This window comes from Podarcis bocagei (genome assembly GCF_964188305.1).
Source record: "Podarcis bocagei genome assembly, chromosome: 16".
Classification (NCBI taxonomy): domain Eukaryota; kingdom Metazoa; phylum Chordata; class Lepidosauria; order Squamata; family Lacertidae; genus Podarcis; species Podarcis bocagei.
The window spans coordinates 3878286-3890342 of record NC_138142.1 but is presented as its reverse complement, the minus strand read 5'-3'; the positions used below and the strand labels follow the sequence as shown (position 1 = coordinate 3890342).

The window sequence follows — 12057 nt, the reverse complement described above, 5'->3', positions numbered from 1 at the left end:
ATTGTGCTTGGGTTCTTTGTTAAATAAGGTCTCCACTGAAAACCTTTGTGTTGAAACACTTTGGGCATATATTGAAATATACAGTCAAGTATAGGATTTGGCCTAGTAAAGGTTTAGCGTTTGTATATAGGATAATTATTTCATTATAATAAATAATTCTATGTTTTTAATACACCAGTTCCTTAGCTCTGTTGTTTGTTGATAGTTTTTTTGTGTGTGCTTCAGTTGTTTACAACAATTTGGTATGCCTTTTTATTCGAGGTGGGAATTTCTTGGAATAACTTTTATGTATAACCTATTTTTAAAAATCAAGTTGATGAACAAGCACAGCTATTATTCAAGATCTAGCCCAGTGTTTCCCAAACGTTTTTGGGCAACGGCACACCTGTTTACTGAAAAAAAATCTCGCGGCACACCACCATTAAAGCCCCGCCCCGTGACGTCAGCGCGCAGCGTCACGCCGGGAGGGACGCACGAAAGTGAAAGTTTTTTCCCTCCCCCCTCAGTCCCTCGCTCGGAATTCAGCTCGTTTGGGGCATCGCTCCGGCTGCTCCCTCTCCCGCCGCGCAGGAGCGATGCCTCTCTCTGGCTCTCCCTCCTCGCAGGCTGAGGGAGGGAGGGAGGTGCGCGTGTGACCTGTCTCTGCTGGGAGACCAAACCCAGCGAGGCAGAGTCGCGGCGAGGCGCCCAGGCAGCGCTGCCGGCTGCGAGGAGGAGCGCCAGGCAGCAGCAGGAGGCGCGGCCTCTCCTCGCCGCCGCCGTCCCGCCTCTCGCCGCCCGACTCGCCCGCCTCCCTCCAGGCATCTCGCGGCACACCAGCCGATGTCTCACGGCACACTCGTGTGCCGCGGAACACCGGTTGGGAAACACTGATCTAGCCTACTGTTTAAGGCTCCCTAGAGCTCCCTAGCTAGTAGGGAACCTTATACATGACCTTACTCTATTTTTTAACATTATTATTATTATTATTATTATTATTATTATTATTATTATTATTATTATTATTATTATTATTCTGTCCATCTTACTGGGTTGCCCAAACCACTTTGGGCGGCTTCCAGCAAATTAAAACATCAAACACGGTAAAACATCAAACATTAAAAACTTCCCTATACAGGGCTGCCTTCAGATGTCTTTTAAAAGTCAGATAGTTGTTTATTTCCTTGACATCTAACGCGGGGGGGGGGGTCCACAGGGCGGGCATGACCTACTCTGCTCCCTTCCCTGCTCCTACCACCCTTCTTTCCAAGACATCTATCCTGTGGCTACAAATGGCAAAGAACAGTTTTCTCCTAGGTCTGTAAGTAGCAGCTTATCCAACATTGCAGAAGAGAGTTGCTGGGCAGTAAATGTCTTGGCATTCATTTTTCAGATCAGAGATGGGGTAACTGTACTCCTGTTGTTGAGTTCCAACTTCCCATATCATGGCCCAGTGGTCAGGGATGATGGGAATTGTGGTCTAACATCTGGAGGTTGCTTCTTTTTTCTTGGCATAGACAGTATATTTATGTATGTATAAGCTTTCTCTGTAAAACTGATTTCCACTTTGAATACAAAAAATGAAACGAAATCCACCTTTTTTCTTATTCCACCAGGCATTTCAGGAAGAAGTACAATATTTATTTGGTGTTCATTCCTCAACTTCTGTTCATTCTTTCCATCTTTGGATACCTGGCTTTTATGATCATCTATAAATGGTTGGCTTTTAGCGCGAAGAACTCTGAGACGGCTCCCAGCATTTTGATTTTGTTCATTAACATGTTCCTATTTCCTAATAAGAGAGAACCACACATCTTTTTCGAAGGACAGGTTGGTAAGCCTTATAATCTGAAAGATAGTCACAGAATTCCTTATCTTTGCCTGTCTCCGGTCTTGCAGTTCAGGGTTTCCTAAAGAGAAAGCAAAACACACAACTCTTCTGCTGCATTGATTTCAAAGGAATAGTTAGGCATGTACTTAAATTTCCTTAGTTGAAATGAACAGGTCTTTAACAGTACCTAATTTAGGTTGCTTAAATGTATCTTTTCTAATGTGGCTGAAGGTGTGGGGAGTGGAGCCACTTTGGGGTATATGTACTGGGAATGTGCAGTAGTTACTGAATTTTGGGAAGAGTTAGGTTAAAGTATTACAGTGGTACCTCTAGTTGCGCACAGGATCTGTTCCGGAGCTCTGATCAGATCCTGAGGAATTCCCAACCAGAGGTGCCGCTTCTGCGCATGCGTGTGGCGTGGAAGAGCGCTTCTGTGCATGCGCACGGGGCGAAAGCTGGAAAAATACTTCTGGGTTTGCCGCATTCGCATCCTGAAGTGTGCGTACCAGAGGTACCACTGTACTTGGTTCTAGGCATGTATGGAAGATAGTCTTTCCCTGTGCTGGTATTGTTGGCATCCATCTGTCTCAGGAGACGATGGAAGTCAAACCACTGCGTTAGCAGCACCAAAGTGACCTCCCCGGGGTGCAAGCCTGGGCAGTGTGTATGTTGGAATTAGGAGGCATCTTTTTGATTCTAGAGAAAGGAATAAAATGTTCTGATAAGAGCAACACTTCTTTTTTAGCAACTCAGTATTGCATAAATGAAAAGATAAGACTAAATCAGAAGTTATTTTGTGGGCGCAGTGGCCTGGGATGAAGTGGCATATAAAAGTTGTGGCATAGAAGAAAAAGCATAAATGTGGAAATATTGTAGTGATGTATGCAAAGTATAAACAAGGCAATATTAATATGTGGCTTCCCTACATTTTTCTCTTTGCTGTTCTTTCTGCACTGATTTGGTTTTTGTCTTTGTTGTGTGCATGGAGATGCAAGTGGATGCTTTGAAAGGAAGAGAGGCAGTTGGAGAAATAGATGGAATTGAACAGACAGCCATACAAAAGTGTTCATTTTAGGGCTTGTAACCCAGTTTTTAAAAAAATCTTCAAATGCAGTCCTAAATACACGTATTGAGAAGTAAACCACATGGAACACTGAATTCTGAATAAGCATGCATAGAACTGAATCATCAATGCATAATCTCAGTTTTTAGTTAACCGATAAATTTTTACATGTGTTGCAGGAGGCATCATATTAGGAAAGTCATTTCTTCCCCTCCCTCTTCTAGGATGGTATTTGCCAGCTGCAATTTTAACACAACTTTAACTCTTTTATTAAAAAAAATCTGCCTGATTAATATGGTCACCTTGGCAGGGGATCAGAAGGGTTCTTTTGAACTATAAATAAATGTTGTGGCCTTACCTTTTTATGGTATTAAAATTGATAAAGTATGAAAAGAAACCCCAATTCCAAACTGGCATTTAAGTCAGTTGTCATGCAAATCCTTTTCCTGCAAAGAATTGACACCTGTCTGAATCCTTCAGGAATGTATATGCCAAAGATGGGGAACCTGTGGTCCTCTAGGTGTTGTTGGAACCAAGTCCCATTAGCTCTATTCCCAGCATTCAGGGATTGTGGGAGTTGTAGTTTAGTGATTCCTGATGCTCCACCCTTCTGGGCACTGGGGGACCTGTCGCATTCTGAGGCACGGCAGTTGCCATTAGGAGAGTTTTAGTGGTTTTGTGTAGGGAGGAGGGAATCAGCCTCCATATAAAGCAACTTTGTCTTTTTTGCCTCCTCTCTTTCAAAACAGATGGTTCTACAGAAATTTCTCCTGTCTGTTGCTGTGCTTTCAGTTCCAGTGCTGCTTTTTGGAAAACCACTTTATTTATACTGGCTGAGCAATGGAGGCCAAAGCATCGGAGCATACAGAGTATGTATTGGAAATAACTGCCTATGGTAGCATGTGTGTTATAAGATTGGCAAAATCCTTCTTCCAATTAAATGTATGTTCTCTGAATTAGTTTGATGGCTCTGTAAACACATGTTCTTTTTGGTTAAGGGGCAAGGAAAAAAGGATAAGAATAAACACCATTTTGTTACAGAAAAGGACATATATATATATGTTTCCAAGCCAAAAGTAATAAAATGAAGTTCTGTAACAGTGTAGCCCAATTGACCAGCCTATGACTACAGGCAGAGGTTGCGTTCCCGGGTATCACACACATATATGATATCATGTATAGTGGGGATCACCGTCTAAAAGCCAAACTACTCTAAAAACCCACCCAACTTCACCACAATAGTTCTCTCCAAATCTCCTTTTTCAAACTCCAACTCTCCACAGCCTGAAATATCAGTGCAAAGGGTCATAGGATTGCTAACCATTTTCTTGCTCTTTTTGCAACATTTTGGCCATTTCCCCACTGTTTTTGGGCCATTTTTGCCTTTTTTGTGGCTTTTTGCTGTTTAAATTGATTTTATTTATTTCCTGGCACTGTGCAGGTGCAGTCACACATGTGTTAAACGCATGAAAGTGGGGAGACACCTGTATTATTATTATTATTATTATTATTATTATTATTATTATTATTATTATTATTATTAAAAAGCAAGGATTGCCAAGCTGGCCCAGGTATTGACATGACCCTTACCAGTTGTTGATCTTGTGAACAGTCATTCTGCTGTGAGGCTGTTTTTGGCCCTTGAGGTCTTGCTAAGTTGTGCCACTGGGAGGGTTCCCTAAAGTGCAGCTAATTCTTACTCTTCACACACTATAAAAGCAACCTTAATTCAGTAGAGGGTTGTGAGTAGAGTGTGTTTCAGCTCTCAAAAATTTGGTTAGCACTGAGATAGAAATACAGAAGGCTTCATTTCATTTTAAAAAGTTGGTCACCTTTCTTGAGAACGAAATCTTTAGCACTTGGGTTTTTTGGGGGCTGGTGGAGATGGCTTGCATGGTTGCTGTAATCCAACTTGGGCCATTGATGTGGGGTGAGTGATACAATTCAATTTTTTATTTTTAAATTCTCCAGAAAGGCTACCGGTTAGTACGAAAAGAAAGTGAAGAAGAAATTGCTCTGCTGAGAACTCATGATATTGAAGAAGGAAGCAGCTCTTTGGACCACAGGCACAAAGATGAGGAGAAAGAAGAGGTAGATGTGTGTGTTTCGCAGACACTGCCTGTAGTTTGGAGCTATGTAAAAGGAATCCTCTCAGTGCAGCACAGGGCGTGTTCGCCTTCCCCTTCAATTTGTGGTGTTATATTTCTTTTGGAGGGACGCGGGTGGCGCTGTGGGTTAAACCACAGAGCCTAGGACTTGCTGATCAGAAGGTCGGCGGTTCAAATCCCCACGACGGGGTGAGCTCCCGTTGCTCTGTCCCTGCTCCTGCCAACCTAGCAGTTCGAAAGCACGTCAAAGTGCAAGTATATAAATAGGTACTGCTCCGGCGGGAAGGTAAACGGTGTTTCCGTGCGCTGCTCTGGTTCGCCAGAAGCGGCTTAGTCATGCTGGCCACATGACCCGGAAGCTGTACGCCGGCTCCCTCGGCCAGTAACGCGAGATGAGAGCCGCAACCCCAGAGTCGGCCACGACTGGACCGAATGGTCAGGGGTCCCTTATTTCTTTCGGAAGGACTACCCCCCTTTGTGACTTGTATGCATTTATCAGCAATCTGGAAGACTGCAAAATGTGCACAGGCCACCTACAGGATGCTGGCTCTTATTTCAAACCCCTCCTCAAAACGCCCTTTTTAGGGTGTCCTGCACCCTGGCATTTAAATTAATGCATATCCCCCTGCATTTACCCTTGCCCATAAATCCCTTCCTCTCCCTGTGTTAAATTTTAGATTGTAAGCTCCTTGGGGAAGGGACCTGTCATCTTGTAATTTGTTACTGTGTTGTGCTGGGCTTATTGAGGGTGCTATCTAAATACCCCCTAGAAAACTTCTAGCAATAGTTTTCTCAAATGTTCTGCCTCCAGAGAGCCTTTTCATGCTGAGTTGACTACTCTAGAACTACTGCGTATTGCAGAGGATTCAGGATAGTGTTGCATGATTGACACAGCATGCTGTGAAGCCTCCACATTCCCATGCATGGGGTATGTGCCTAAGATAAAACCTAACGCTTCTCTGTGCTTTTTGGGGGCAGTAAGGGTAAAAACAAGGGCCGCGGGTGGCGCTGTGGGTTAAACCACAGAGCCTAGGACTTGCCGATCAGAAGGTCGGCAGTTCAAATCCCCGCGATGGGGTGAGCTCCTGTTGCTCGGTCCCAGCTCCTGTCAACCTAGCAGTTCGAAAGCACGTCAAAGTGCAAGTAGATAAATAGGTACTGCTCTGGCGGGAAGGTATATGGCGTTTCCGTGCACTTCTCTGGTTTGCCAGAAGCAGCTTAGTCATGCTGGCCACATGACCCTGTACGCCGGCTCCCTCGGCCAATAAAGCGAGATGAGCTCCGCAACCCCAGAGTCGGCCACGACTGGACCTAATGGGCAGGGGGCCCTTTACCTTTGCCTTTACCTTAAGGGTAAAAACTGCCCAAGGAATACCATTTAAAAACACCATAGAGCAAGTTCAGACAGGCTGACAGAGATGTGGCAATGCACATTACTATCTCCACTGGCGGGCAGCAGCTCTCCAGGATTGTAGACAGGATTTTCTCCCAGCCCTATTTGGAGATGCTGGCGACTAAACCTGGGACCTTCTGCTTGGTCCTTCCTGATACCCAACAAAGTCATACAAGGCCTGTTGATCTCAGTGGGTCTACTCTGAATATGACTAGCACTAGAGACCACCTGCTGAAATGAATTTGATGTGTCCTGGGAATTCTAAAGTACATCTGTATGTTTACATATTATTTTGCTTTAGTTTAACTTTACAGATGTATTCATGGATCAAGCTATCCATACCATTGAATACTGTCTAGGATGCATCTCCAACTCTGCTTCATACCTCAGGCTCTGGGCTCTCAGTTTGGCCCATGCACGTAAGTATCCTGCATGCAGTCTCAAACGCTCTATTTTCTTGTTCCCACCTTGGTTCTTCAGGAGTCTCTCCCCGCTTTTGATTTTAAAACAAATATAAAACATATTTAATTCTAATGTGCATATTCATTGTTCTATTCAGACATAATAAAAATTGGTTTCCTGCAAGGAAATTGGAAGCATTCATGTCAGGGAACTGCCATCAGTTCAGGAGGGAGAGAGGAAAAGCTGAATGGATTATAGAGAGCCTCCAAGGATCGTGGGAAGCAGCACCTCCTCAGCGGAGGAGAGTAACCATGCCTCCAGTGGAGAGGAGCTGCAGGGCTCGGAGGAGGCGAGGTGGTGCCAGGACACCTCGCCTGGGCACAGCGGGGAGGAGAGGGGTCCTCCGTTACCTACGCCCTCCTTGTGCAGTAAGCTTCCGCGCAGAGAGGGGAGGCGCGGACCGGGCATCAAGAAATTGCTTTGCTGGGGAAAGTTTAAGAACCACCCACTCACGGATTCTGCCAGTGAATGAGCCAGCCACGGGAGAGTGGCGCTCTGGACAGATAAAGTTTATTTTTGCAGCTAAAGCAAGGCTTTACTACGGAGTAGGCAGGTAATTGCCTGCTTGTTCTCGAGCAGCCGCTTGGAACCTTTACAATCCATTTTCAGTTTTAAACTATAATCATTGTTCCCTATAATGTATGAGAACTGTGGTATATTGAAGCTATGGTTAGTAAAGAGGCCAGAATCTGAAACCATGGTTTGACCTCAGCTTTTTTTTACACAAGTTTTTATTAAAATATTTTTCATGAGTAACAGAAGTATATTCAGTGTTCAAATGCTAGAGTTCAAATCATACAGTTCAATTACATTCAGCATGATACATTGTTGGTATGGGCAGTATTGGGTTGAAGGTGAAGAAGCAAACTGCATTTCCCTAACTTGAGACACCATAGGAAATGCACTTAACTTAAAAGCAGAAGCAAATCTTCCAGTCTTGCCAGTATGAAGTGGGGACAACAGATCATGCAAGCTAAGAGCTTTCCACAGCTCATCCGCATAGTCCAAAGCCATAGTTTCCTGTTGCATCTGAGCAGGGCATGATTAAGGTATTACATCTTCAACTGCTTTTAATAATGAGAAATGTGTCCCTGGCAAAATTACTTGTCCTTTAGGCATGCCATGTGGTAAAGTATTAAAAAGCAGGATTTGGGACAGTTTATTGTGTTTTTATTTTTAGAATTATCAGAAGTCCTCTGGGCAATGATCATGAGAGTGGGCCTTCGCGTGGATGCGACTTACGGGATCATCCTTCTGATACCAGTTTCAGCCTTATTTATGGTTCTAACAATATTCATTCTTTTAGTCATGGAAGGTCTTTCTGCTTTTCTACATGCTGTACGACTTCACTGGTATGTGTGTTTCTTTTAATATATACGTGTGTGTGTGTGTGGCTTGCTAGCAAAACGTTTTGGATTTTTTAATTAAAAAATGTAAAGCTTAATTTTTATTTTTATTTTTAAAGTCAATGAATCCTTTATTGACATTAAGAGATGGGCGCACAAACCCCAGAGTCTGTCAAGACTGGCCCGTTCGGGCAGGGGTACCTTTACCTTTACCTATGTTCCACTGGAAAGTAATTATTCATTGTAGATACAATTCAGAGCATGTTTGCCTAGCAGTTTTGAACGGGGTCCGTGTGATTGCCTTTATCTGAATGTAGTGCTTTTCTTCTTACAGGGTAGAATTTCAGAACAAGTTCTACGCAGGCGAAGGATACAAGTTCACACCTTTCTCCTTTCAAGACATTTCTTTACATTGTAATAGATACATTGCATAGTTTGGCTGCTGTAGTCAGTACATCTCTAGAGTTGTTTGAAAATAATCATGTACAGTGGTACCCCGCAAGACGAATGCCTCGCAAGACGGAAAACCCGCAAGACGAAAGGGTTTTCTGTTTTGGAGGCGCTTCGCAAGACGAATTTCCCTATGGGCTTGCATCGCAAGACGAAAGCCCATAGGGAAATGCTGGCGGTCGGGAGCAAAGACTTTCGCCCACAGCCGGCCTTCAGAAGAGGACCTCTTCTGAAGGCCGGCGGGGGGCAAAAGTCTTTGCTCCCCCCCGCCTGCCTTCCCCCCACCTGCCCCGGGCGATCTTAAAATGCTGGCGGGCGGGAGCGAAGCGTTCGCTGCCGACCCCCAGCATTTTAAAATCTCCAAGGGACAGCAGAGAAGTCTCTGTCCCGGGGAGGTTTTAAAATGCTGGGGGTCGGGAGCGTTCGCTGCCGACCCCCAGCATTTTAAAACGATGTTCCGAAGTGGGGAGGTGGGGCGGGAACGGGGGGCGGGAACAGCTGCCCCATCCGCCCCACTTCGGAACGATGTTCCGAAGGGGGGAGGTGGGGCGGGAACATCTGCCCCAGCCGCCCCACTTCGGAACGATGTTCCGAAGGGGGGAGGGGGGGCGGGAACAGCTGCCCCATCCGCCCCACTTCGGAACGATGTTCCGAAGGGGGGAGGTGGGGCGGGAACAGCTGCCCCATCCGCCCCACTTCGGAACGCTGTTCCGAAGTGGGGAGGTGGGGCGGGAACAGCTGCCCCATCCGCCCCACTTCGGAACGATGTTCCGAAGGGGGGAGGTGGGGCGGGAACAGCTGCCCCAGCCGCCCCACTTCGGAACGATGTTCCGAAGGGGGGAGGGGGGGCGGGAACAGCTGCCCCAGCCGCCCCACTTCGGAACGATGTTCCGAAGGGGGGAGGGGGGGCGGGAACAGCTGCCCCATCCGCCCCACTTCGGAACGATGTTCCGAAGGGGGGAGGGGGGGCGGGAACAGCTGCCCCAGCCGCCCCACTTCGGAACGATGTTCCGAAGGGGGGAGGGGGGGCGGGAACATCTGCCCCATCCGCCCCACTTCGGAACGATGTTCCGAAGGGGGGAGGTGGGGCGGGAACAGCTGCCCCATCCGCCCCACTTCGGAACGATGTTCCGAAGTGTGGGGGTGGGGCGGGAACAGCTGCCCCAGCCGCCCCTCTTCGGAACGATGTTCCGAAGGGGGGAGGTGGGGCGGGAACAGCTGCCCCATCCGCCCCACTTCCGAACGCTGTTCCGAAGTGGGGAGGTGGGGCGGGAACAGCTGCCCCATCCGCCCCACTTCGGAACGATGTTCCGAAGGGGGGAGGTGGGGCGGGAACAGCTGCACCATCCGCCCCACTTCGGAACGCTGTTCCGAAGTGGGGAGGTGGGGCGGGAACAGCTGCCCCATCCGGCCCACTTCGGAACGATGTTCCGAAGGGGGGAGGGGGGGCGGGAACAGCTGCCCCATCCGCCCCCCTTCGGAACGCTGTTCCGAAGGGGGGAGGTGGGGCGGGAACAGCTGCCCCAGCCGCCCCACTTCGGAACGATGTTCCGAAGGGGGGAGGTGGGGCGGGAACAGCTGCCCCATCCGGCCCACTTCGGAACGATGTTCCGAAGGGGGGAGGTGGGGCGGGAACAGCTGCCCCATCCGCCCCACTTCCGAACGCTGTTCCGAAGTGGGGAGGTGGGGCGGGAACAGCTGCCCCAGCCGCCCCACTTCGGAACGATGTTCCGAAGGGGGGAGGGGGGCGGGAACAGCTGCCCCAGCTGCCGGGCTTCGTAGCGCTGCTGCGAAGCCGGGCGGGGGGGTGGGAACACCTTCTGAAGGCGGGCAGGGGGCGAAAGTCTTTGCTCCCCCCTGCCTGCCTTCCCAGGGGCTTTTAAATCGCCCCGGACAGCGGAGAAGTCCTCCGCTGTCCAGGGCGATTTTAAAATGCCGCCCGCCAGCATTTTAAGATCGCCCGGACAGCGGAGAAGTCCTCCGCTGTCCCAGGGTTTTTAAAAATGCTGGGGGTGGGAAGAAAAGCCCTTGTCCCCCCCCCCCAGCCTTCAGAAGAGGTCCGGGGACAGACTGTCCCCGGACCTGGTCTGAAGGCGGTTTCCCTAGGAACGCATTAATTGATTTTCAATGCATTCCTATGGGAAACCGTGCATCGCAAGACGAAAAACCCGCAAGACGAAGAGAATTGCGGAACGAATTAATTTCGTCTTGCGAGGCACCACTGTACCTATTTGTCATTCTTGTACAGTTCATTGTAGAAAAGAACAACACTGATTGCCTTACAATGCAGCCAAATAATTTTGTAATATATAACCTCACATTTGGATTTTGCTAACGTGGATTTCTGGTAAATAGTCATAAAAATGTCTGTGTTTTCCAGTCATGAGCACATATAAATTGATTTAAAAACTGATTCTAAATATCTCATTGCTGCTTTTAAAAATGCTGCAGGTATTTTTAAGAGCAGTTTGTTTCCTTTTGTAAACCCTTAGAGTGCATCCGATATGCACTTAACTGGAGGTAAGCCCCATTGAACCTGAGTTCAGTACTGAAAAATGCCTTGTCATTCTGTCTTGTCATTCCTGTTAGTACTACTGCACCTTCATGATTGCTCATAGCTCAGAAAATCAGGCAGCAGCTGAGAACGAAGTTGCTTACCTTTCAGTATTTACAGGAAACCATTAAGACTTTGTTATACATGGGCTAAGATATTGTTTAAAAGCTTTTTGCCTCTGGTTTGAGCAAGAGCTATGCTATTTTTTTTGCCATTGCACATCCTACATTTTGAATATAAGGGGAAGGATTTGAAAGCCATGCCAGCTTTTGGATTCAGTAAAAAACTTGGAAGCCTGTGGCCTTGAATTTTTTAAGGAAATGCCTGTTAAGTTGACCAAGGAGCAAGTTATAGGGGCTCACAGTGATTCTCTTCCAATATTGCTACCTAAAATTATTTTGCAAGGTATTAAATATTCTAATTTAACTCCTGGTGGAACTTAAACTTCATTTGCTTAAATGAAAAAAAGATTCCTTGAAATTAAGTATATGCTTAGGTAAGTTTCTTCAGTATTGCTGTCTGGATATCCCCATACCTTTTGTTCACTGTTGAATGGCAAACTACCTGAGTTAGTACAAGTTCCCAGAAAACAATTACACACTCCATTTATGCACATCATTCCATTGCTGGAACTTAATACTTGCAAAATCAGGTTCTAGTTTAATTTTGTTTTTGACACAGCAGTGAATTTGAATGAAACTTGTTTATGCTCGGTGAAGACAGCTACCTTTTAAAAGTTTTTTTTTTTTTAATTTCAAAATGAAAATGGAGGTATTTCACCTTCTTGGGTTTTATAATTGCCAGCAGAATAAATCTAGCCTTCTTTCATATTCATCTTAAATAAAAGCTAATCACTCATTTTGAGAACAAA

The 12057-nt window shown here is 46.6% G+C and overlaps 1 protein-coding gene across 1 annotated transcript in view; it reads left to right on the top strand.

The window, feature by feature from the left end:
* The window catches only part of ATP6V0A2 (ATPase H+ transporting V0 subunit a2), a 30819-nt gene extending 18762 nt beyond the window's left edge, over positions 1 to 12057 (top strand). Inside the window, exons 15-21 of the mRNA XM_081174459.1 lie at positions 1596 to 1809; positions 3623 to 3742; positions 4845 to 4964; positions 6676 to 6793; positions 8017 to 8188; positions 8517 to 8669; positions 10860 to 12057. Of these exons, the coding sequence (XP_081030585.1) occupies positions 1596 to 1809; positions 3623 to 3742; positions 4845 to 4964; positions 6676 to 6793; positions 8017 to 8188; positions 8517 to 8616 (844 nt within the window). The 3' untranslated portion in view covers positions 8617 to 8669; positions 10860 to 12057. The remainder of the gene's footprint in view (positions 1 to 1595; positions 1810 to 3622; positions 3743 to 4844; positions 4965 to 6675; positions 6794 to 8016; positions 8189 to 8516; positions 8670 to 10859) is intronic.